Source organism: Neolamprologus multifasciatus, chromosome 20 (assembly GCF_963576455.1).
Source record: "Neolamprologus multifasciatus chromosome 20, fNeoMul1.2, whole genome shotgun sequence".
Classification (NCBI taxonomy): Eukaryota; Metazoa; Chordata; class Actinopteri; order Cichliformes; family Cichlidae; genus Neolamprologus; species Neolamprologus multifasciatus.
In genome coordinates, this window is record NC_140458.1 from 7,230,850 (window position 1) to 7,257,046 (window position 26,197).

General features: G+C 41.0%; 2 protein-coding genes across 19 annotated transcripts in view; both read left to right on the forward strand.

Moving 5' to 3' along the window:
- hspg2 (heparan sulfate proteoglycan 2) overlaps positions 1 to 26,197 on the forward strand; it is a 105,406-nt gene that overhangs the window by 71,205 nt on the left and 8,004 nt on the right. For 13 of the 18 annotated variants that reach the window (XM_085145335.1, XM_085145336.1, XM_085145348.1 and 10 more), the window contains 31 exons: positions 1,818 to 1,940; positions 2,145 to 2,297; positions 2,482 to 2,642; positions 2,887 to 2,964; positions 4,980 to 5,115; positions 5,261 to 5,412; positions 6,487 to 6,631; positions 7,862 to 8,005; positions 8,901 to 9,035; positions 9,152 to 9,333; positions 9,476 to 9,671; positions 9,877 to 10,056; positions 10,193 to 10,453; positions 10,579 to 10,741; positions 11,363 to 11,460; positions 11,556 to 11,822; positions 11,943 to 12,055; positions 12,183 to 12,330; positions 12,436 to 12,552; positions 12,727 to 12,744; positions 14,045 to 14,129; positions 14,657 to 14,801; positions 14,896 to 14,998; positions 15,102 to 15,211; positions 15,297 to 15,405; positions 15,513 to 15,611; positions 15,790 to 16,011; positions 16,426 to 16,670; positions 16,760 to 16,931; positions 18,016 to 18,147; positions 18,453 to 18,509. In XM_085145335.1, coding sequence (XP_085001461.1) covers positions 1,818 to 1,940; positions 2,145 to 2,297; positions 2,482 to 2,642; positions 2,887 to 2,964; positions 4,980 to 5,115; positions 5,261 to 5,412; positions 6,487 to 6,631; positions 7,862 to 8,005; positions 8,901 to 9,035; positions 9,152 to 9,333; positions 9,476 to 9,671; positions 9,877 to 10,056; positions 10,193 to 10,453; positions 10,579 to 10,741; positions 11,363 to 11,460; positions 11,556 to 11,822; positions 11,943 to 12,055; positions 12,183 to 12,330; positions 12,436 to 12,552; positions 12,727 to 12,744; positions 14,045 to 14,129; positions 14,657 to 14,801; positions 14,896 to 14,998; positions 15,102 to 15,211; positions 15,297 to 15,405; positions 15,513 to 15,611; positions 15,790 to 16,011; positions 16,426 to 16,670; positions 16,760 to 16,931; positions 18,016 to 18,147; positions 18,453 to 18,509 — 4,449 coding nt within the window. The remainder of the gene's footprint in view (positions 1 to 1,817; positions 1,941 to 2,144; positions 2,298 to 2,481; positions 2,643 to 2,886; positions 2,965 to 4,979; positions 5,116 to 5,260; positions 5,413 to 6,486; positions 6,632 to 7,861; positions 8,006 to 8,900; positions 9,036 to 9,151; positions 9,334 to 9,475; positions 9,672 to 9,876; positions 10,057 to 10,192; positions 10,454 to 10,578; positions 10,742 to 11,362; positions 11,461 to 11,555; positions 11,823 to 11,942; positions 12,056 to 12,182; positions 12,331 to 12,435; positions 12,553 to 12,726; positions 12,745 to 14,044; positions 14,130 to 14,656; positions 14,802 to 14,895; positions 14,999 to 15,101; positions 15,212 to 15,296; positions 15,406 to 15,512; positions 15,612 to 15,789; positions 16,012 to 16,425; positions 16,671 to 16,759; positions 16,932 to 18,015; positions 18,148 to 18,452; positions 18,510 to 26,197) is intronic. The other 5 variants (XM_085145337.1, XM_085145344.1, XM_085145353.1 and 2 more) reach the window with 3 other exon arrangements.
- On the forward strand, positions 18,516 to 25,248 carry LOC146494283 (uncharacterized). The gene has a single exon (XM_085145354.1). The coding sequence runs from the start codon at positions 20,126 to 20,128 to the stop codon at positions 22,445 to 22,447; it is 2,322 nt and encodes a 773-aa protein (XP_085001480.1). The 5' UTR covers positions 18,516 to 20,125; the 3' UTR covers positions 22,448 to 25,248.

Here is a 26,197-nt window from a genome sequence, read left to right on the forward strand (position 1 = left end):
AAACATCATACTGTGCTTAATACATCTCATCACAACCCCATTGCATCATAGCTAAATGTGCATAGCAGACTGGAGTCCACACTTCCATTTGTGTGAAGAGATACTCAGATGGAAGTGTACTTTAAGTAACACCGTGAGTGTTTAGGCTAAACTATACTGCAGCGGCTTCGTACAATCAAACAGTGTATGAAGAAAATATTTGTTTCTTAAAGCAGTATCTTAATTCTAGTGTAGCTATGGATAGTTGTTTTCTGCAGTGGCCACAGGTGAATTAGCTGAACAAGTAACAGAATGGATTTCCATATAATATCTGTGGTACCCAGAGAATAACTCTTATTCCCATGACTATTTTCCAGACTCACTCAGTGCTCAGTTTATGTTTTTTTGAATAAAATTCCTTAACAACTTCTTTATGGATTGCCATGAAATATGCAGCACTACACATATTCACATCCTTTCACAACACCAGTAAACCTTTCACATAGCACCATCATCAGGCCGAGAGTGTCAGGTATTTTTTTTATAGCCCTAAAACTTGTTAAATAAAAACATCCGATCTTTTTGAGCTCTTCTTAAAATGTGATAATTAGCAAATTATTCAATATATTTCCTAAACACGTGCAGGTTAACATGTTTCTTGGCATTTAGTTAAAAAATAGTACAAAGTAATGAAACTACTGATATTGCTAGTCTTTTTGAATAGCAAATGAAATACCTTTACTGTAATACAGTATAACCAGAGTAAAAAAGATGAGAAGAGTTATATCTCAAAAATTGGGCAGATAAAACCAAAGCTAACTGCTAAGACAGATTCCATGTTAATAATGTGAGAAGTAGTTTTTTTGTGGGTTTTCTTCCTTTTTTTGGTATTTTAAGTGTTATTGCATGTTGCACTGATTCTACCATAGACATTTACATCCATCCATCCGTTTTGTTCCACTTATCCAATCCAGGTATGTGTGGGTGGGGGGCAACCATGTCTGCCCTGTGACAGACACGTCACCAGTCTGTCAGTGGGCCAACACATAGAGACAGACAACCATTCACATTCACGCCTTCAGACAATTTAGAATCACCAGTTAGCCTAACCTCATGTCTTTGGACTGTGGGAGGAATCGAGAGAGAACCCAGGCAAGCATGAGGAGAATATGCAAACTTCACATAGAAAGGTCACACGGAGGATTCATACCCACGGCCTTCTTGCTGTGACGTGACATTTACAAAACATAACATATACAAATAATAAAACACATCTATAGTCATAATCAAATCAGTTCATAGATGCTAAGCCAGTGTTCAGACTGTCATGCCTGCCTCATGTCCCACAGTGAACGCCCTGGAGTGTTCGTGTCACTGGGGTCAGAGAGTCAAAGATTAGCCAAGGCTTCAAAAATCCCAGTTTTCAGCCTACAGTACATATCCTCCTCCCATCCGACTGAAAGAGCCCTTTCTTTTGGTCTGCTTCCCTGGGATCGAATACACAGTCCAGAAGCTAGCCAAACTGGCGTAGACAGCAATATACCCAGAGGCCCTGCCAAGGACTGCATGCCACATCTCATCTGTTTTGTCTGCACTGGGGATTTAGGCTGCCAAGTGGGTTGAGGCACAGGCCATCACTTTCTCTCTAAGTCTGATCAGTCTGATCGGTCCCTTACATGTAAAAACATTTTCACAGTTTGTAATAAAATAGCCTGATGGTCAAGCAGAGGCTGTAGTCTCCTGACAAAAATTCCTGATTCATTTAGAAGGTCTGTTTCTCCATGTTAGGTCTGGCGAGATTTTAGAGCTGTGCTTGACTGAATTGTGTCCTTCTGTAGCTGCAGAGGGGGCCCGGCCTCTGGCCACTGTAACTCCCTCAGTGCTGAACGTCTATCAAGGCCAGAGGGCAGAGTTCCACTGCACAGTAACTGGAAACCCAACCCCTGCCATCGAATGGATTGGTATGATAAGTTGGATTTCCTTCTTAATCTATTTAATGCAGGGTTTATTGAGCTATTTCTAGTTATTTAAGTAGAAAGACCAGATTCCGCTATGTTGTGTTTGTCTCTAGGAAATCTAGTCCAGCAAAAGAAACCTACAAAACTTACCCCCACTGCTTTGATTTTGTCATTAGTGACATTAGTGTAATTGTGTGATCCCTACAGGAGGTCCAGGTAACCGAATGAGTCCGAGAGCAGTGATACGAGGTGGCATACTGACCTTCACGTCAGTGGACGTGGCTGATGAGGGAGACTACACCTGCAAGGCCCTAAACACGCATGGCGAGCACACAGCGCGGGTTTCTCTCCTTGTCCAAAGTATGCACTGTGTTTAAGTGTGTATGCATTTTTATTTTATGTTTCCACAGAAAGATTTTGAGGACTCACAACTATCTGGGGACAAAATGCAATGTTCAGGTTTAGGAATAGAGTGGTTTTCTAAGTTAACAGATGATTCCAGTTTCCTGTGATCACAATATGTCATGTTGCATTCTTTGGTTAGACTCTAACCCTAGCGGTCTAGGCAACCTACCTCAAGTCCAAGTCAGTCCTCAAAATACAGAAGTCCAAGAAGGTGACACATTGAGGTTGTACTGCAGAGCATCGGGATCACCCACCCCGAAGCTCACCTGGCTGAAAAATGGAGGACAAATCCCCCCTCAGGTGAGCTATATCCATCTTTCCGATGCCTGAAAGAACAGCATTTAATTAAAAACTGTAACCGCATTTATATTCCTTTCTGTATTATCTCTATCTAAAACCTCAAGGTAAGTCCAGTGCCGATGGTAATCAGAGTGTTTATGGCTGTTTCAGCATTTTGACCTCTTAACTTTATTTTTCCCTCCCTTCTGTTTGTCTCCTCCTCTTCTTTTTTTTTTTGTCCTACCCTGTTCTGACATTTGCTCAGGCTATTCCCTCTCATGGTTTCCATCAGTTTAAAAGCAACAGTCTCGATGTGTTACAGAGACGTATTGAGGACCTGCAGGTCTGTCCATCTGTCCACCGTCTGTCTGTTTTGTCTCATAGTTCACATCCATTGTCCTCTACTGACCTCGTCTTCACACATTGTCGACTAAGTGCATGATCAAACGTGTCCTTGATTCACACCTTGTAAATTATGTTAATTTGTCACAGCTGCTCACTAAGTCATTGTGGCATTGGTGCCAAATACATTAAAACCAACTAGCTTGGCCCGGTTGACTTCTTAGTGTACTCGCATGCAGTACCTGTTTTTAAATTATGTTGTAATAATAAAGCCATTCCATGGTGTCCTGTTTTTGTGCTGTCCATATCATACCATCCCTCAAATGTTTGGGTTCTCAGCACCCAGTTGACCCCCATCATTCCATTGAGTGTATTAACAGCACTAAGTATACAGTAGGTACTGTAGGTATTTCAGACATATTTTTCTCTATGCCAGGCGTAGCCCTCTGCCCCCCTGCCCAGAGGGTTTTGTGTTAGTCTGGATTCTGACCGGCCCTCCTCGGCTTGACAAGGGCTTCGGGGCCTGTTTAGTTCTGCCTCAGAGAGCCACTGCGTTGTGTCAGCCTTTCCCAGGGGGAGCCGGGCTCTGCCGTGCGACCACGCAGAAATTCTGTATGCTCTAGCAAACAGCTTGCTTTGAAAACTTGTCAATGGGTTCAGACACACATTGAGCCACAGCCCGCCACAGCCCGCCTCAGCCACTGCTCGGTTTAGCCTCCCTCACGGTTGAATGGTCCGAAGCTAAGCAGCTTTGTCCATGGATGCCCTGACACCCCCCGGATACAGTAATCCCTCCCCAGACCAACCCCTTTCTGTTTCTCCTCCCATCTAAGGTGTTTCCAAACTTAATACAAGCTCATTTTCAGCTTTGCTGGGCATCTGACTGCCATGTGGAGTAGAGTACAAACAAGTCAAGTTGCTAGCCGAAAAGTCTCGGGAGCTCATAAATATGTGGTGAAATTGTTTTAAGGTATTTGATGGTGGATATAAAGTTTAGACCTGTTTTAAAATGCTAACTGTCACAACCTGTCTTCTCTAAATGTCGTAATTTTTTCATTATTTTGGTGATCAACAACTGTTAGCTGTAGTAAATTTACAGTACTGTGCAAAAAGTTTTGAGTCACCCCAAATTTCTTTATATTTTGCTAGGAAAGTTGAAAATAGGTGCAGTGATTTATTGAAACGTGCAAATGTAAATCGAGGTACATTATGTAAGGCAAAAACAGAGTTTGTTCAATTTTAAACCAGCTTCAAAGTCAATAATTGGGAATTGGGACTGAACAATAATACCTGTTGAGTCTGTGCTTATGATTCAACACAAAAAATGTTGCTCTTAAGCAACATTTCTTTGTAAATTCTTGAAGCGGTTTGCAGCATCTGTTCCTAAACAGATAATGTTTATTTGTTCTAGATACTTTTTTAGGCCCGGTAAGTGGTACGTGGCTTAAAAAACAAAAATCCTTCCTTTGCAAATGGTCCAAAAGGATTTAAAAAACAGCCAATGTTCAAAGAATTTTGAAAGACCTTCATAAGAGAAAATGGAGAAGAGACCACCTAAAAAATCAAGAAGGCTGCTGGAAGCTTGGGAACAAAATATAAAGAAAAGTCCTCAAGATGAGTGCACAGTGCTGTAATTATCACTGATCGTGGACTATTAACAAATCATAACATCGTAGTAAAGCTGGCACTACTTTTTACACTTCCATGTACGATGGACAGTGTCACCAAATTCCTAAACAACTGTACAAACTAGAGTAATAACAGCTCTTGTCTCGTCTTTAAGACCTATGCTATAGTGCTTTTGTGTTGCTTTTAGCTAGTAATGTGACTCAATCAGCAATGTTATATTTGTGCTGTTTCAAGGGACACAGGTAAGTAATGTGCTCTGTCAGTTTATGATTTATCTTTGTCAAATATGAGGCAAACATAAGTCAAATAATGCTTGTTTTGTATTGTTTCACAAAAGAATGGTAATGTAGTTTCTAAGTTTGTCTCATTTTTGTATGTCCTCTCCAGGCTCGTAATGACCGCACCGACATCGGTACTCTGTTCATCCCTGATATCAAAGTGGCCGACTCGGGTACTTACATGTGTGTCGGCAGCAACAGCATTGGCTCAAATAGCGCTCCCATTAAAGTCAGTGTGCACAAAGGTAAGACAGCATGGCAGTCAAACTAAAGTCATCAGTGTCTCAGACACAACTTTCAATTTTAATTTCATTTTATTGTGTTTTACTATAAATACTCTGACAGATAAAAACATCGTGCAGCTTAACTATTTATGTTTGTGCCATGCAGCTGATCATAGCTATAATGTGGTGAGCATCCAACCATCCATAGCTGATGTCCAAATAGGCCACAATCTGGAGCTCAACTGTTTTGCGCCAGGAAATCCTCCTCCCCCTGTCATCTGGACTAAGGCTAGTGGACACCTCTCTGCCAATCACCAGGTAATCACACATTGTGCGTCATTGTTCCTCCATTTAATAAAAGATATCTTATATGCTAGCAAGGGAAAATAATCTATATAACCTTTATCTTTTCCAGACTGCACATAAATTTGGTTCTTTGACTTAGACTCACTCAACATACATACAGTACATACTATACAATCACAAGGATCGCGGTTCTCGCCGAAGTCCAGTGTATGCACAACCTACTCTTGTGCCTATCCATTATATCAGTTTTGTCAGCATTTTTATGTCAGATATAGCAATAGTAATATATAATCCTTAGTAATGCATGCACAGTTAGCATGTATTTCAGACAAAAGAACTTTGTAAAAACAGTAAATAGTAAGAAAAACTTTTAAGATTTGGAACGAGACATTACTGCTGACTTTTTTTTAATGCTTTGACCACCAGAAAGTTGTGTCATCTAGTTCAAGAAAAGGCTGACATTTCCAAAAAATATATCTCCAAAACTAAGCATGTCACACGAAATAATCTAGATGGACACATCTGTCAAAACAGCTGCGAACCACCAAGTAATCGACTTTTCAGGCCTTGTGGTATCTGGCAACAAGATATAAACTGCAAATCCTTTAACTCCCCTAAGTTTCAATGTGATGACAGACTTGTTGTTCCACAGCAGCTCACAGATGCTCAGTTTGAGTTTCATCTGGGGAAATTAGCTGTAGGGTTCATCATTCCCACAGTGCATCTTGGTGGCATTGCTTCCCCTGGTAAATGTTAGCTGTTCACACGATTTCAAAGAGAAGGGAATCAGCTGGCTTCCATCAATTGCTTAAAATGTAGTTCAGTCCCTGGTCTGTGAATTTGCAGCCCTATATACAACAGCATACTTTATGTTAGTAACTATCATTAAATTTCCCGTAACTTGTGTGAATATATTCCTGAGCTTAACGTGTAACGTTGAGACATAATAATCAATTATATTGGCTTCATTAGTGAGTGGGTATAATGTTTTGCTCATTAGTGTATTGATTTTTTTTCCAGTAGTAAATGTAAGGTGGTAATTTCATCTTGCATGTTCAGTTGAGGCAACTCGATTCCTTTGTGCAGGTTGTGGGCAGTCAGCTACAAATCCTGTCAGCTACTGCAGACGACTCAGGAGAGTATATCTGTCGAGTACAAGGAAACCCCGGCGGCTCTGGATCTCATGTCCATCAGGCCTCTGTCTCTGTGTCTGTTACTTCGTCTTCTTCACGTAAGTTTGTGTGGCACTGAGAGCCTCATTCAGGTAGTACAAGCCCAATTTCAAAAGAGTTGGGACACTGTGTGAAATGTCAGATCCCATAAACCGATTTTTTATTCACAACAGAACACAGAAAACATATCAAATGTTTAAACTGAGAAAATGTACCTTTTTGAGAAAAGTATTAGCTTATTTAGAATTTGATGGCAGAAACACATTGTTGTATTTTTTATTTCATGGTGTGTAGCATCCGGATCCTTCTACTAGGAAACCATGACCCTGTAGTAGATGAAGTACACGGTTTTGCGTTGTCTTGCTGAAATATGCAAGGCCTTCCCTGAAAAAGATGTCATACGGGAGTACATGTTCTAAAACCTGTATGGATCTTTCAGCATTGATGGTGCCTTTCCAGATGTGCAAGCTGCCCATTCTATTGGCACGAATGCACCTCCATAATATGAGACATTCAGAATTCAAAATTGTACGTTGAGGAACATTATTCTGAAATTGCTCAAATAATTTTTCTGCAGACTGGCATCGCAGAATCTATGAAAAGGTGCTCTTTTTAGACCCACTCGTGTTAGTGACCTGTTGCTAATTAACCAAATTAGTTGCAACATTTTCTTCCAGCTGTTTATTTTTTATTTTTTGGTAACACTTAATTTTCCAGTCTTCTTTGCCCAGTCTTTTTTTTTTTTTTTTTTTCTGCTGCCACTATATTCAAATTATCTACTATTTTTTATGAAATAGTAAAATGACTCAGTTTAAATATTTGATTGTTTTCAATGTTCTGTTATAAAGACTGACTGACAGACTCGAGTAATCTAAGAGCCCATTGGGTTTTTTCACATTGTTTAAGCTCACTGTGTTCACCATGCTTGAGATTGACAGTACCAGGGATTTTTATTTGCCAGCATCCGTCAGCAGCTGGGCGAAACAGGCCATTACATGGGAAGGTGTTGTTCTCACTGCTTCACTTCATGAATGAACTTTTCCATTTTCCAGCGTTGCCCAGTGTGACCTCAGATTGAATTATTTTCCCTGCAACTATCCCATGATCTCATCCTCAATCACTTCTTCCTTGACTTCAGTGATGTTTGAGTTACTTTCCCAGCTGCCAGTGTAACCCATCACCATGCTGAATCTGTTGCTTCATGTTTTTGTGGCTAGTATATCAGTTAAATGAATGAGATTGTTCAAAGAGATTTTGTCCAGAGTCAAAACCACTGCTTTCTGCTGCAGGCCAGCAGAGCCCAATCATTGCCATTGAACCCCACAGCGCTGCAGTGCGTGTAGGGGAGTCAGCCAGCTTCAAATGCAATGTGTACAGTGGAGCCCAGCCTGTTAGACTGGAGTGGAAACTGGCCAGTAACAAGCCACTGCCAGGTAATTACTGTGCTCAAACCGCCTTTAAAGAACAAAACCTTCTTAATGACTTCTGATTTTATGACATAATTATTTACAATCAGTTAGAGCTGCAGTTCACCCTCCATATTATATTCTATGTTTAATCACTAATTTTAAACTCCATTCAGGGAGCTTTTCAGAAAGCGTCCTTTTTATTGTAATAACAAATTGATACTTGCTTATAAATATGATCAATAAATATTCATATTTTCTAGAGTGAAAGCTTTTAGAGTGAAACCAAGGGTTTACTTGGGGGCTAGAAAAACATATTTGAATGTTTTCGAGAGTTTTCTGAGATTTAAGGATAAAAACCAGTGTTTTTTTTACACATTTACTATAGTTCTGAACCTTTCTAAATGTTACCACATGTCCACCTCAGTTAAATTGGACAATAAAAAATCTTTAACCTGAAAGTTCACAAGTATAATGTCCATATTATGTCAGATTGCTCAAAGGTGGGACATTGAATTCAAAGCTTCTGTGTATTTCAGCCTCCACGCTCTCGTCAAGCAGCTTCTTAGCCTAAATCACACAGAGCATTTCTAGTATTAAAAACATGACTAATACAAAGTATTTTCTGCTAAACAAAAGTAGAAAATGTTCAGACAGCACCCCAACCTGAAAGAGAAATTCTAAATGAGTTTTCATTAGCACTCTCCTTTCCACTGAAGTTTTACTTCTTTCAAACCCCACACCGCCAAAGAGGTTCACACTTCTTAGAGTCTGTCTTAAAGAAGTAATTAGATACCTCTTTGTACCAGTGAATAAAAGAGATCACTACTGCTGATTTTGTAGGCTGAGTACATTTTTTTTTTAATGTCTTCTTCAGTTTTTAAAGCTAATTTAATGTTTCATTTGCCACTGTGTTCTGCAGACAATGTCAAAGTTAGCTCTGATGGTTCTGTTATTACCATTACCAATGCACGCACCATCAACCATGGTGCCTATCGCTGTGTGGCAAGCAACCCATTCGGCATCACGCACACCATAGTGTCTTTGATTGTTAAGGGTAAGCTGCATGCATGTCATTCAGCACTTTAATCCAACTGGTTTGCACGATGGTTCCCTCTAGTGGCTGCTTAAATATCAGCACTCCATACCAACATTGTGCGTATGTGCCTTCAGAGGCTCCTGTGGCCACCGTAACCCCTGTCGGGCCTGTGCAGATTAGGGTGGGTGAGCCCATTAACCTGGAATGCCAAGCTTCAGGAGAGCCCCGCCCCTCGGTTTCATGGCACAGGCTTGACAACAACCGCAAGGTAGTGCTGAGCAGTCCTGTGCTCATGGAGTCCAACGCAGTCATGCAGGTACTGATATTCTTAGACCACTGTCAAAATTTTCAAAACAATCCAAATTTCTACCTGTTTTCCTAGTTAAAGGCCCAGCTTCCAAGTCAGTGCTTGTCTGTTTATTTTAATATTATCTCTTTTAATTATGTCCTTTTTTCAGATACTAGCAGCTCGTCCAGAAGACAGTGGCACATATGTGTGCGCAGCTCGAAACAATGAAGGTACTACTGAGACCAGGGTGGAAGTAATTGTCGAGGGAGGATCCCAGTTGCCTACAGTGCCCAGGGCCTTTGTTCCTGAACCGCTTATGATTGTAGTGGAAGGTCAGACTGCAACACTGCACTGTGAAGCCCACGGTAATGCCTGCAGAGAAGTTATTTTGAATTCATCTGAAACCTTTTTATAAATACACTTTGACAGTTTTTATGTTATAATACTACAAAAAGGTAAAACCTGTAAAATCAGCTTCATTTTAAGTGAATACTGCAAGAAGTAAACAGTTTGAAAGTGTCCATTTCAAGCCGAGCTGAAAATTTATTTCCCTGCTTTGTCTTTTGGTAGGTTTCCCTGCCCCAGAAATCAGGTGGACCAAGCTGCGGTCCCCTCTGCCTTGGCGGCACATGCTTGTGAACAACAGCTTGGTGTTGCAAAATGTTGGCAGACAAGACTCTGGAGAGTACATTTGCAGTGCCACCAACAACATGGGCACCACTAAAGTCACCATTACGTTAGATGTAGAGAGTGAGTGTCTGTATTTCCACTGTTGCTTCTGTAGTCACTTTTCAGAGTCTGTCTGGGTATGCGTGTACTACTCTGGATTTAAAGTAGTTTTGCAGTCCATAGTTAATCTACTGAGTTTTTCCTCTCTTGTCTCTAGCTCCTCCGTATGCCACCTCTGTGCCTAATGATGTGGCTGTGCGAGTTGGGGAGGTGATCAGGTTGCAATGCCTGGCCCATGGAACTGCTCCTTTGACCTATACTTGGACCAAGCTTGATGGAAACCTCTCGCCAAGGGCTGAGGTTAGGGAAGGGGACCTCCAGATAAACCTAGCTACCTCTGAGGATGCTGGAAGCTACAAGTGTGTGGCCAGCAACAAAGTGGGCAACAGTGAAGTGATTGCAAAAGTCACAGTCAGATGTGAGTTAGGCCAGTAGTCTAAAATAAATACCACTCATATTTCTTCTTGTGAAAATTTCTTCTTGTAACCGTTATGTGCTGTGTCACAGCAAAACTTAGATCACAGTCTTCTTTCCTTTTTGTAGCTCCGTTGGCAGTGCGTGTAGCACCACAGGTTGAAGTAAAAGCCCAGGGCAGTGCTGTGGAGTTCACCTGTTCAGCAGCAGGTGGTGTAGAAACCAAGATTGAGTGGCTAAAGGAAGGAGGAGCCCTGCCACCAAACAGCCACATCAAGGATGGAGTGCTCAGGTAATTCGTTTTGGATTCATGAAAATGGAAAAGAAGTCATAATTAAAAAAGTGTCAGTATGTGGATGTTTGTGTGTCCTGAAAGTTAAGTCTTCTCATCTTAGTCTTCCCAAAACAAATTAAACATAATAAACTCAAAAGATCTACCTAAAGGTGAGGTGATATTGTGTACTTTGGCTTTTGTCAAGTCAACAAATGTGCATCAATTCAGTCAACACATGAATCAATCTCTTAATGCATTTTGAGTTTTCTATATTGTCTCTGTTAAGGTAAATTTGTTCCTACTGAACATTTTTAAAACAAGTTACAGTTATGTGATTTTAATTTTAAAGGGCAGATTATGAAAACTGCATATCAAGGAAAAATATGATGAATTTATGGGGACTATGTTCAGACGTGGATTTGGTGTGCTTGTGTTTATATGTGCTTGTGTTGTAAACTGCAGAGCCTTTGTTCACTGTGATAAATACACTCTCCGGCACGACGGTGTAGTTTGTTGATATGTTTGTAATGTTTTTTTCTACAACAACTGAGGTCTATAGAAGCAAAAGGAAAATAATTAAGTCCCTTAAATGTTCTATAATATGTGTTCAAACTTTTTTCCAATCACCTTTTCCTGCAGGATTGAAAACCTAGAGCAAAGCAATGAAGGTGTTTATATCTGCCGAGCTAGCAGCGTGTATGGTCAAGCACAGGACACTGCTCGTTTGACAATCCAAGGTCTGCTACGTCCTTTGTGTATACGCTAATCTATACACTGCTTTATCCAAACCAGTTCCAACCTTATTCATCTTTGTTATTTATTTTTTCCACAGCCTTGCCAAAGGTCATGATCAATGTGCGTACCTCAGTGCAGACAGTTATGATTGGGAACTCTGTGGAGTTTGAATGCCAGGCTGTTGGTGACCCAGAGCCCACAGTAAAGTGGAGCAAAGTCGGCGGGTCTCTGCCACCTCACATTGTAGTGAAGGGTGGCATGCTGAAGATTGAACAGGTGACAGAGGCCGACGCTGGCCAGTACCGCTGCACAGCCACCAATGACGTGGGCTCAGTACAGTCGCAAGTGGTCCTGAATGTCCAGTGTGAGTTAATAATGGGACATTTTTCCCTTTCATCACATAGGCAGATGCTTGCACTTTTAAACATATTAATGACTTAAGCTCCCACTCATCATCATTTCAATTCCTAACTTGTTTGCACAGCCCTTCCTCAAATTGCTGCTCTGCCAAAAATGAAGGAGGTGGCGGTTGGGTCAGATGCAGTCTTGCCTTGTGTGGCCTCAGGATATCCTGTTCCTGATATCAAATGGTCTAAGGTAGCCTAGCAGACATTGTTAAGATAGATTATTGAGGCTAAAGTCTCTCTTTGGTAAAACCTTATTTAAAAAATATGTGGATAGTGTGTTTTATGTACAAATCTGTTTTTTCTTTTTGTTTATCTAGCTTGATAGGGAGCTTCCTGCTAAGTGTTTCCAAGAAGCCAACGTGCTGACAGTTCCTCGGGTCACCCATGAGGATTCTGGCACATACGTCTGTACAGCCTCAAACAAGCAGGGCAAAGTGGAGTCCTTTACTACACTTGAAGTCCATGGTTAGTGTGGGGAGTTGAGATATTAGTAAATAGTTGTGAGTATGAACCAAAGAAGAGCCTGCGTTAACTATAATGTGATTCTTTTTCTTGTTGTTTTTTTTCCAGAGAGAGTGATGCCATATTTTGCCCAGGAACCCTCGTCGTACCTCACCCTGCCAACTATCAAAAATGCTTATAAAGCTTTCAATATTAAGGTCAACTTTAGACCTGATAACGTCGATGGTAAGGATGTACATGCTTAAATCTGCTTTAATTGCATAGTGTATAGTTTGCATTACTTTTTTGTTAAATCTTGCGCATTGTTGTGTAGTATATTTTTCATATCTCCTCATGTGTAATTTCACTGCGTCTCCTGTCCCTTCCATCTCTCTCACATCTCACCCGTGTGGTGGGAAGGTCTCATATTGTACGCCGGTGAGTCTCAGTGCTTGAGAATCTCAGGAACTCAAGGCTGATGTTGGCAGTATTGCTTTTTGGCTGCATCAGATTTTCCCATAATGCATCCAGCTCAGAGCTGATTTTGGGGCTGTGAAACAGATTCGACATGGTGCATGGCCAATGTTTTTGTACTGAGTTTTCATTCATGATTCCAAGAACACATTTGGTAATATTAGATGTGATCAGTATTAAAAAAGCTTACAAGTCTGCTTTCACATCCCAGTCTTGTTCATCCGCTTCAAAGCTATGTACAAATCAGCTGTGCTTCACATGATTGTATGTATAAGGAAGAACAATATTACACATGCACATTTGAAGCTAAAGTCAAGCTGCTTTTGCAAGTACAGTAATTATACTGTCTCTTTTGAATGAATGGGGCATGAAATAATTCAGCATTGATGGAAATCTATCTGGCTCTAATTTTCATCATTGCCAGTTTTATCTTTTGCAACTTATATGTGACATTACAGATTTTTGCTCCACCCATCAGGTAGCAAATTGTAGCAAAAAAACAAAGCAAAAAAAAAAACAACTAAATAAACTGCATGAGCAATTTGACCATACAATTAACATTTTTTGCTTTCATATATTTAGAGGATCAAATATGGTAAAGTTTTTACATAACAGGAATTAATAAAAATGATCAGGTCTTTACAAGATCTTAAAACTATATAAGTGCAGCCTCAGATTAATGACAAATGAATAATAATTAATTACATGTTTTACAGTATCCTTATTCTTTTAACATGTTGATCATCCATTTTCGGTAAAAATAAAGGTAGACATGCAAGATTGCATGTTCCCATTTCCCCATGAGCCTCATATAAGCATGTATATTTTCAGCATGTAGAGAAAGAAAACAGAAGAATATGCTACTATGATGTGACTGGTTCCATTTTGCAGCCCAGCGATAGGAGGACCGTTTGTAACATGGCTTTGGTTGGCTTTATACTCGTGTCACCCTAGCATGCTGCTTTACCATCCAGCTTTCACTGGATTGATTCTTTCACTTCCTGTGTGAATGATACTGCAACCAATATCCATCCTAACAAGTCACTTATATATTGTGTAAATACTCTGAAAGCAGTGCCATTAAATGAAGGCACAGCTGAAAAAGAGAAATTATGCACCACCGAGACAAGGATATTCTTGTAATAACATCATTTAAATAAATCTAGTCGATTTTTTTGACTTATTAAGATGGATAAGGATTAAGATGTGGGGGAAATTATCTAGAATCAACTTTGTACTAGTGTTGTGTCTTCTTGCTGTGCAGGTATGATTCTCTACAATGGCCAGAGAAGGACTACAGGAGCTGACTTTATCTCTCTGGGGCTTGTGGGTGGCCGCTTGGAATTCCGGTCAGTTGAAATCAATTTAAATTTGTTATCATATATACTTGCAAAGAAAAGCATCTGGACTTCTTTAAGTTGCTTGAAGACGTTTCACCTCTCATCTGAGAAGCTTCTTCAGTTCTAAGGTCAAATGGTGGAGAGTCCCAGATTTAAACCTAGTGGGAGTATCCCCCCACAGAGGGACAAAAGGACCCCCTGATGATCCTCTAATCGCCTGAGCCAAGGTGTGAAACTGGGTGTGGGTCCCAATCAGCCAGGGTTTTGGGTGAGCTCATTGTGAAACCTGGCCCCACCTTATCATGTGAATTCCTGAGGTCAGATGGCCCAGGATGTGAGTGGGCGTTAAGGTGTCTGGGGAGGGAACTCAAGCAACTTAAAGAAGTCCAGACGCTTTTCTTTGCAAGCTCCTTTGACTACAATGACCTGGATGACTGAGAACCTTCACAGACATCATATATACTATTGCTATAATTTAAAAATGGACAGGTGACCTTAAGAAGATGTATGGATTTTTAAAATCTCTGTTATCTTAGGTTTGATGTGGGCTCTGGCATGGCCACCATACGTGACCCGCACCCTATTAAACTGGGAGAGTTTCACACAGTTGAGCTGCATCGCAACCTCACCCAAGGATATATTGTTGTAGATGGAGGAGAGCCCATCAATGGCAGCTCACAGGTACTGTAGTTTCAGTGTAAAAGCAAGACAGCTGATCAGCTATTTGCACTTCATTTTTAATGCAAGTTAATGTGGTCTTTTTTCTATTAATAAGGGCAAGTTCCAGGGTCTGGATCTCAATGAGGAGCTTTATGTGGGTGGTTATCCCAACTACACACTCCTCACCAAAACTGCTGGAATTAAGACTGGTTTTGTGGGTAAGATATCCCACGCTTTACTAAATAACAGAACTACATTGTGGGGAAAGGTTCTGTATATATGTTTGATGATTTGCCCTTACTGAGTGTTGGTACCATGCAGGCTGTATTCGTCAGCTATTCATCCAGGGTGAGGAAATCATCTTTAAAGACCTTGACCGCAGCTCTACTGGTGTGACAAACTGTCCTACCTGCGAAGATAAACCATGCCAGGTCAGTTAAATCTATCCACATCTTTCTTTGTTTGCTGTTTTATTTTATTATAACCAGTAAAATAAATTGTAATATCCTTAATTAGAATGGAGGGATGTGTGAAGATTCAGAGGCTAGTTTGTATAAGTGCAGCTGTCCCAGAGGATTTACAGGCAGCAACTGTCAGCACCACTCTTCTCTCCACTGTCACTCGGGTAGGTGTGAATCACTAATTGACCCCACATTTGAATCCAAGTATCTGAATATTCCTAATGGAATTATTATAAACAAATAAAATCATAATTTTTCACACCTTTTTCAGAGGCCTGTGGACCAGATGCTACTTGCATCAACCGCCTGAATGGCCTTGGCTACGACTGCCGCTGCCATCTTGGCAAATTTGGGAATAAATGCATGGATGGTAAGTTGAAATATAGCTTTGTCTTTTATAAAAACAGAAAAATCTAGCTGTTATGACATATTTTTACAATGGTCATGATGAATATGTAAGGTACATAGTAATATGCAGATATAATTATTTATAACACTGCTATAAGAAATTAAGTTTTTTTTATTTTTTTTTATTAATTTCCTCCTAGGGGAACTGGTTACCACACCACTGTTTGATGGTGAGGAGTCATACATCGCCTATCCTCCTCTGACCAACATCCATGATGACCTGCGTGTTGAGCTGGAGTTCAAGCCAGTGCAGAGAGATGGCCTGATGTTCTTCTGTGGTGGGAAAAAAATGAAGGTGGAGGATTTCGTCGCCATTTCCATGGTGAAGGGACATGTAGAGTTTAGATATGAACTGGGCACAGGTAAAGAGAAATCATATTTATTTTTTATTTCAAAATAAGCAACTGTACAATTTAGGTAGTGATACAGTCCCGATTAAAAGTTTAAGTCTACTTGAAAAAAGGCAAAAAAATCATATTTTGCATGGTTGGATCTCCACAAGGTACCAAGTAGAGCTTCAATGTGCAACAAGAAGAAATGGGAGTGAGAGAAAAAAATTTTGAGCATGCAATTTCTTGAAAACAACACTTAAACTGAAACTGTTTTACAGCTGATTAAAAGTTTATAAAAGTAGCTATAATATATAGATATTAATTGTAAATATCACTCCATGATATATAGAAGTTATAGAATGTTTAAATCAATAAAAGTGGCACTCTTTTCTTATTGTAATTAGTATCAAATTAAACTTGATAGTTTTTGTATTTGTCTTTCAGGCCAGGCGATACTTGTCAGTCCTGAGCCAGTCTCTCTGGGGCAGTGGCACAGAGTTGTGGCTGAGCGGAACAAGAGGGATGGCCACCTGAGGGTCAACCAAGGTCCAATGGAGAGAAAGACATCTCCGGGCAAAGCCCAGGGCCTCAATATCCACACCCTCATGTACATAGGAGGAGTGCCCAACATGGACATCCTGCCTAAACCTGCTAATGTCAGCGACATGTTTGAGGGCTGCATAGGAGAGGTGAGATCTCTGTGTACTAAAAATGAGATGCGGTTACACAATATATTTGAACATGTGGAAGCTTGAATTAGTTTGTATTACATGCTTAGGTTTCCATCAACAACAAGAAGGTGGATTTGTCCTACAGCTTCACAGAGAGCAAATCTATCAGTAAATGTGTGGACAGAAGCCCATGTGACCGGCGGCCCTGTCTGAATGGTGGTCACTGCATGTCTAGTGCTGAGTATGAGTACCAGTGCCTTTGTAAGGATGGATTTGAAGGTGAGTGCTTAAAAGAAGACATAGCAAATGTCACATGCAATGTTCCCTCTAATCTGTGTTGCGCACAAAAAGAAATCTAACCTGAATTGAAATTAAAATAAATAGTGTTAGTCAGTAAGTGACTGGCTGCTCCAGTATGGGATTAGAACGATGTCACCTTATCCCATAGTCCAGCCAATAATGCGATTCACATTTGTATATACGCAGCTAATCAACGTCGTCGCTGACAGGCTATGACAGCGTCCTTATGTGCAGACACCGGTGTTTTAGCTAGCAAAGCAGCGTGGCTGATGTGGAGTGAAGCCACGCTAATGACGTGTACAACCACTGGAGATGTGAAAGTGTGGACTCTACCACAATTGGAAAAACTATAACAGTTTTTCAATTGTGTTGATAGGCCACGTAAAACCATAGTTATTATAAAAAATATATATGCCGTGTTTGTTTATTTCCTGAATGCTATCGTTATCGTCGGAAGAAACGGTAAAAATGGCGTTTTATAAGGAAAAAAACTCCGCCTGTGAGCAACCCCTCCCCACCCGCCCAGCCTTTCCTATTGGTAGAAAAATGTACTATGTGGACCAATCAAAAAATGATATGACAACATGGCATTTAGTTGTTTAGGAAGAGAGAAGTTTTAGGAGTTGCGGTGGTGTTTTGAGATGTGAGAGATTTGCGACGTTTAGCGCAAATCTTGTGTAGTTAGTGTGTTGTGTAGTCAATAGTTTTGTTGTGTGTGTCAGAACAATGAGGCGGCTGCTAAATGTTGCAGGTGTTACAGGAGTGATACATCTCCTGTTGTCAGGCCTGCAGGTATCAGGCTTGTGATGTTCTCCTTTATCTCATAGTGGACAGAAATCTTTTTTGGGAGTGGCACAAATAATTTGTGTGGCATCAAATTTGATGCAGAACAGCTGATTTTTCTGTAAATAGTTTGAAATGTTTATTTAAAAAAACGCCTTGGCTGCATTTTTAGGGAAAGAGCTGCAAAAAACTTTGTTTGCAAAACAAAAAACTTTTTTGAAGAAGTAACCTGTTTGACCTGTGACCTTTCTTGACTCATGATTGATATGTGACCCTGTAGGTGAACGGTGCGAGATAGTGAAGGACGCGTGCCATAGCAATCTTCATTGCCAGAATGGAGGCATCTGCATCAACAGTCAGTGTGTGTGTACACCTGGGTACACAGGTCTCAACTGTGAGGAAGTATTATCAGGTGAAATACTGCATGTTGTCATTAAACCAGTCTAAACCAGGAGCAAAAAGTGACTCACATCATCTCACGTTACACTGCTTAGTACACAAATGTATATCCTTTAGACAAAGCTACACATCATCAAAGCAAAAATGGTTGCACACACAGTCACAAACATACAGCACATGTGATTCAAATTTTCCAAAAAATAAAGCCCATCATACATCAAACAGTTTGCTCCCAGCATGCAGTGCTGGGAGGGTTAACCCTAAATGATTACACGTGTCTTACTCCTGCACTCTCACCGCTATATCCTGCACACACAGGCCAGGTCGTCAGCTTCCCAGAGGCCCTGAGGAATTTGGAGTCTAGCGAGGCGAATGGTACAGTATCTAAATATTCAGTCTGCCTGACGCGACCGTGACTAACAGGGCCCTGTCTGAGTTTGAGGGGCCCCATGTCCCTTCAAAGCTCCACCTGAACTGTCTTTTACCTAACATACATGCCCACAAAAACACAATCCAAGCGTCTTTATTCTCACCAACAACTGAGGCTCTCATTCCCATTGAAAGTTGGGAGAGGGGAATTCTGCATTTAAACTAAGGGGTAATAGGGTGGTAGCCTGCATTTGGGAGATAAACTGATATATGCACTCTGCATTGGAGTTGCACCATTTTCATTCTGGAAGTGATAGAAATGTGGAATTCCCCTTGTTTTTCTTTTCCTCTTTCGCTCTCATTATGCCTGTGCCTGTAAGATGGATACTTACAAATACAATCTTGTTTCTGTAAACTAAAAACCTGCCTGTTTGTACAACCCAAACAAAAAAAAACCTAAAGCAAAACACTTGTTTCCTCTTTGAAACTAAGTCAGGTCATTGAGTCTGCTCCATGTCAGAATATTTGTGGTCTCACTAACAACTTAAAGTGTCTGCTGAAAGTACAATGTGATCATTGTTTGGTTCAGTCAGAATGTATTTCAAGCATATTATGTACTCAGTGGCATATGTGCATGGTGCCATGGCTGTGAAGACTTTTGTCCGTAAGAGCAAGAAACGGTCAATAATTGACTCATGTGATGGAAGTCTGCATCTTGAAGTTTTGTTGTTCTACACTTTAAAAAAGCAGTATTTGCATATGCATCATTATCTTCTCATCTTTGAGAACATAATGAAATTTAAGCAGTGGCATTTCATTGCATAGGTGTGTTAAAGTGTGACTTTTAGAAAGTCATGGTTCTGTTGCATAGCCTGTAGAGCATAGGTGTCAAACGCTGGCCCGCGGACCAAATTTGGCCCGCAGCCTAATTACATTTGTCCCGCGAAGCCATACCAAATTACTATTAGAGCTGGCCTACTGGTATTATACAGCTAATATATATATTGTTTAGTATTAAGCTTTGCTTGTTCCACATTCAGTTTTCCAGCAAAACGTATTTGAGTCCATAAGAAAAGATTCATTCTTATATCTGGAGGAAGATTTTTTTTTTCAATAAATATTAATGTTAGCCCGCGACTTTGTTCCAGTTTTGAATTAAAACCCACTGTGTATTTGAGTTTGACACCCCTGCCATAAGTCATTGTTGTTTTTGTCTTCACTCTCCATCCCCTGCCAAGCTGCACCTGTGATTCTGCGGCTGCTCGCTGATGAGCTGACAGACAAGATCTTTTCTTATCCTCTGCATCCTTACCCTATCACCTCTGCCTCCCACAGGGCGCCAGCCTGCCCTGTTGAAACACTATTTTTTTCAGTGTTTCAACTGAAAAAATAGAATGCCATTGATAAAAAAAATAGAATGCCTTTGATCCCCTGTGATGTCATCATCTTCTGTGATGTCCCCTGTGATGTCATGAGAGAAAAAACCCTTAAATAGAAGCTTTGCTCTGTTAAACTTTGCTGCTCAACGGACCTTGACCTGACAGTAAGCAAACCCTTTTGGAGAGTTTTGAGAGAATTTCGCGTTACTTAGCAATTCACTAACCAAGCCGACACATTTCACCATGTCAGCTAACCCATCCTTCCGCTCAAATGAGCTTGGAATAGTTAAAGGGAGCATTTTGGGAAACCACTACAAGGTAGAGGCTTTCCTTGGAGAAGGGGGCTTTGGTATTGTAGCCAAATGTCGTGATACCAAAACCAATCGAGCTGTGGCTATTAAAGTCAACAAAAGCGACCCTGATATTTTGCAACAGGCAAAACTGGAACTTTTCATCCTGGAGCAGCTGAGAAGGCTGGATCCAGATGCCGCCAACATTGTTAAATGGAACGGCGTTTTCCACGATGGAGAGCGGGTTTGCTTAAAGTTCGAACTCCTTGATCAATGCCTGTGGGACTATATAGGGGACCGGAAAAACCAGGGTCTCCCCATAAGCGAAGTCAGGCCAATTTTAGGTCAGCTCACAAATGCTCTGTCCCACCTGGGTTCTGTGGGAATAGTGCACGCTGACCTCAAACCGGGAAACATCATGGTTGTAAACCGCCATGAGTCTCCCATCAAAGTCAAACTTATAGACTTTGGCCTCGCATGTCCTGCATCTGCAGTGATGCCTGGTGACCGTGTGGGGACGGTTGGTTATAGTGCACCTGAGGTTATGCTTGGCCTTCCTTACAATGAAGCAAGTGACATGTGGTCTCTGGGGCTGGTGGCTGTGGAGCTTGGTACAGGGGTGCCACTCTACCCTGGAAATGAAGACTATGATGTTTTGAAATACATCATAGAGACTCAGGGTCAGCCACCAGATCATGTTCTGGACTCTGGCGTGTACACTGAAGACTACTTCATTGAAGACAACGACAACCAACAGCGCTGGACATTTAAGACTGACCAACAATTTAAATACGAGACAGGATATGAGTCCCTGGAGACAAGATATATAAAACTGACGCGTCTGGATGACCTCGAACAAGTAATGATGTTTAGAAGAGGACCTGAAAATGGCCAACGTTTGTTTGTAAGCTTAATTAAACAGATGTTGGCCTTGGATGAAAACCAGCGCATAACACCGTCGGAGGTTCTACGGCATCCCTTTTTCAACCCTAAGAGTTCCCCTTGCATTGACATGAGTGCTGAAAGACCACAAAACCCGGTGGTCTTTCAGCACCCTTCAAACTTGAAATGCAAGAGATCAGAGAAAATCAATTGCAGTTTTCAAAACTCGGTTGAATTTTCTCAGCAAGTATTTGTCCACACATCAGCCAGCCCATCCTTCAGCTCAGATGAGCTTGAAATAGTTGAAGGGAGCATTTTGGGAAACCACTACAAGGTAGAGGCTTTCCTCGGAGAAGGGGGCTTTGGTATTGTAGCAGAATGCCGTGATACCAAAACCAACCAAGCTGTGGCTATTAAGGTGAACAAGAACCGCACTGATATTCTGCAACAGGCAAAAAAGGAAATTTTCATCCTGGAGCAGCTGCGAAGGTTGGATCCAGATGCCGCCAACATTGTTAAATGGAACGGCTTTTTCCTTGACAGAGAGCGAGTTTGCCTGAAATTTGAACTCCTAGATCAATGCCTGTGGGACTACATAGGGGACCCGAATAACCGGCGTCTCCCCATAAGCGAAGTTAGGCCAATTTTAGGTCAACTCACAAATGCTTTGTCCCACCTGGGTTCTGTGGGAATAGTGCACGCGGACCTCAAACCTGGAAACATCATGGTTGTAAATCGCTATGAGTCTCCCATCAAAGTCAGACTTATAGACTTTGGCCTCGCATGTCCTGCATCTGCAGTGATGCCTGGTGACCGTGTGGGGACGGTTGGTTATAGTGCACCTGAGGTTATGCTTGGCCTTCCTTATAACGAAGCATGTGACATGTGGTCTCTGGGGCTGGTGGCTGTTGAGCTGGTTACAGGGGTGCCACTCTACCCTGGAAAAAAATATTATGATGTTTTGAAATTCATCATAGAGACTCAGGGTCAGCCACCGGATCATGTTCTCGATCCTGGCGTGTACACTGAAGACTATTTCACAAAAGACAACTACAACTACAACCAACAACGCTGGACATTTAAGACCGCCCAACAATTTAAATACGAGACAGGATATGAATCTTTGGAGACAAGATACATAAAACTGACGCGTCTGGATGACCTCGAACAAATAATGATGTTTAGAAGGGGACCAGAAGATGGCCAACGCTTATTTGTCAGCCTAATTAAAGAGATGTTGGCCTTGGATGCACACCAGCGGATAACACCCTCTCAGGTTCTACGGCATCCCTTTTTCAACCCTGGCCTCTCCAACAGGTTCCCAAGTATCAACATTGAAAAACCATACAGAGTCAATCTCCAGCATGGCATCTTCCACCCTGGACAAAAGTGATAAAAATACAAACTGGGGTTGGAAAAGGATATTAACAGCAAAATACACTGGAAATATAAATTAAGCTGCTCCAATAATTATCACTTTGGCTTTTTTTTTTTTTTAATTTTCACTCCCCCCACCCCAACCAGTCGCGGCAGATGACTGTCCCTTCCTGAGCCTGGTTCTGTCGAAGGTTTCTTCCTTTTTAAAGGGAGTTTTTCCTTTCCACTGTCGCTAAATGCTTGCTCATAGGGAATCTTCTGATTGCTGGGGTGGCCAAAACTCTAGGGGAACTAGCAATTCTTGTGAAAATTTTAAAAAAAAAAGCCTACCAATATTCAAAGCAGAGCAGCGGACACCTTACCATCACATCGGTCCTTTAATCCGACCTAAAACACCATGTTTACAGAAATAAATTCCATACAAATTGGAACTAAAGTGTTGTTTTTGATTGTTTATAAATATATAGTGCTACCCTTCAGCCTCCTAGTAGACATACCTGTGTTATAAATGTGAAACTCCTCCGATTTTCAGAAAAGTTGACCTCTGACCTTGAAGTCAAGGTCACTGAGATTTAAGCTTCACAGAGATTTTCAGTAGATGCAACCATGGTATTGATTTGAAAAATCTACACAATCACAAACTTGGATGTCCACAGCGCCTCGCCATATACCAAAGATTAAGAGGTGTTTTTTTTCTAGGTTTTTATAAAGATTACAAAACACAAATAACAAAAATGCCAACGCTATTGTCATTTTTGACAACGCTATTTTGATGTTGTCTAATGTAGTGCATAAAAACAAAACAAACCCAAAATTTAATAAATAAAGTAAATAAGGTATATACTACATAGTATACAAAATTTTAGTGGTCCACAATGGGGTCAATGAACAGAATGAAGGAAGTAAGTCTTTTATATGACAATGGTGTGAAAAAGCGTTTTCCTATTTATTTGTATGTTTGTCACACTTAAACATTTCAGATCATCAAACATTTTTTTTCTTTTTTATGTAAAAAGAAAAATCCTTTAACTGTCCAGTTTTCTTGATGTTATGATGCTTCTACCACTGGTTTGTCATTAATAAATCAGACTTTGGCTGCTGCAGCAGAAAAAGACAAAGAGAAAATGTAATCACACAAATCAGAGGTGCAGATTTACACTTTACCTGAAACAGAGCAAAAGTGCTTTTTAAATAGGTTAATGAATATTAAGTAATATAGGCCAGTTGTCTGGACATTACTAGTTTAATTTGGGCCTTCTGGGCCATTAGTCCTCTGGCTTATTGCCAGTTACCAGCCAAATAGCTTGTGTATTTTATTATCTTAGTGTGCTAAAGATTCTAGTTCTTATTCTGGTCAAACTGTGCTTCATTATTTGTTTACAGCACAGCTACAATTCCAGGTGACTTCAAGTCAAAAGGATACTACATGTCAATGGCCAGCAGCCTGTATTCAGTTTGAATATTGCTGTAAATGTACCTGGATCTGTTTCTATTGGGTTGTGAATTTGGTCTCACTGTTACATCCAACTTTTAGAGTGGGATAAAGACAAAAAGAAACAAGAGAGAATGGATTTGTAGTTAGAAATCCAAAGTTGCTTCTGTTTTGCCCACACACATTGATGATGATTTCACATCACTAAGCAGGTTATCAAATGTGGACAGAATGTTAGCAGAATCTTATAATTCTCATAAGATTCTGTTTTTGTGTCATTCAATACAATGTGTTTATGTGTGACATACTGATATGAATCATAGTATCTTATGGAATTCCAAAAATGGCTGCCAGGACAGCTGCCACCACACTGATGTGACACACTACAAATCAACTCTTTGATGCTCTGTGCTGAGTCTGCACAATAACCTGCACTTAAACATTCATTTAATATCACGTACACATATACACATACTGTCCCTCAAGAAGATACTGAGAAAATAAAGAATAACATTGAGACTGTAACTTTGCCATAAGTCATAGGTGTCAAACTCTGGCCCGCGGGCCAAATTTGGCCCGCAGCCTAATTACATTTGTCCCGCGAAGCCATACCAAATTACTATTAGAGCTGGCCTACTGGTATTATACAGCTAATATATATATTGTTTAGTATTAAGCTTTGCTTGTTCCACATTCAGTTTTCCAGCAAAACGTATTTGAGTCCATAAGAAAAGATTCATTCTTATATCTGGAGGAAGATTTTTTTTTTCAATAAATATTAATGTTAGCCCGCGACTTTGTTCCAGTTTTGAATTAAAACCCACTGTGTATTTGAGTTTGACACCCCTGCCATAAGTCATTGTTGTTTTTGTCTTCACTCTCCATCCCCTGCCAAGCTGCACCTGTGATTCTGCGGCTGCTCGCTGATGAGCTGACAGACAAGATCTTTTCTTATCCTCTGCATCCTTACCCTATCACCTCTGCCTCCCACAGGGCGCCAGCCTGCCCTGTTGAAACACTATTTTTTTCAGTGTTTCAACTGAAAAAATAGAATGCCATTGATAAAAAAAATAGAATGCCTTTGATCCCCTGTGATGTCATCATCTTCTGTGATGTCCCCTGTGATGTCATGAGAGAAAAAACCCTTAAATAGAAGCTTTGCTCTGTTAAACTTTGCTGCTCAACGGACCTTGACCTGACAGTAAGCAAACCCTTTTGGAGAGTTTTGAGAGAATTTCGCGTTACTTAGCAATTCACTGACCAAGCCGACACATTTCACCATGTCAGCTAACCCATCCTTCCGCTCAAATGAGCTTGGAATAGTTAAAGGGAGCATTTTGGGAAACCACTACAAGGTAGAGGCTTTCCTTGGAGAAGGGGGCTTTGGTATTGTAGCCAAATGTCGTGATACCAAAACCAATCGAGCTGTGGCTATTAAAGTCAACAAAAGCGACCCTGATATTTTGCAACAGGCAAAACTGGAACTTTTCATCCTGGAGCAGCTGAGAAGGCTGGATCCAGATGCCGCCAACATTGTTAAATGGAACGGCGTTTTCCACGATGGAGAGCGGGTTTGCTTAAAGTTCGAACTCCTTGATCAATGCCTGTGGGACTATATAGGGGACCGGAAAAACCAGGGTCTCCCCATAAGCGAAGTCAGGCCAATTTTAGGTCAGCTCACAAATGCTCTGTCCCACCTGGGTTCTGTGGGAATAGTGCACGCTGACCTCAAACCGGGAAACATCATGGTTGTAAACCGCCATGAGTCTCCCATCAAAGTCAAACTTATAGACTTTGGCCTCGCATGTCCTGCGTCTGCAGTGATGCCTGGTGACCGTGTGGGGACGGTTGGTTATAGTGCACCTGAGGTTATGCTTGGCCTTCCTTACAATGAAGCAAGTGACATGTGGTCTCTGGGGCTGGTGGCTGTGGAGCTTGGTACAGGGGTGCCACTCTACCCTGGAAATGAAGACTATGATGTTTTGAAATACATCATAGAGACTCAGGGTCAGCCACCAGATCATGTTCTGGACTCTGGCGTGTACACTGAAGACTACTTCATTGAAGACAACGACAACCAACAGCGCTGGACATTTAAGACTGACCAACAATTTAAATACGAGACAGGATATGAGTCCCTGGAGACAAGATACATAAAACTGACGCGTCTGGATGACCTCGAACAAGTAATAATGTTTAGAAGAGGACCTGAAAATGGCCAACGTTTGTTTGTAAGCTTAATTAAACAGATGTTGGCCTTGGATGAAAACCAGCGCATAACACCGTCGGAGGTTCTACGGCATCCCTTTTTCAACCCTAAGAGTTCCCCTTGCA

Bases quoted from the DNA above. Each gene is read 5' to 3' on its own strand.
- LOC146494283 (XM_085145354.1), top strand. From the start codon at position 20,126: ATGTCAGCTAACCCATCCTTCCGCTCAAATGAGCTTGGAATAGTTAAA.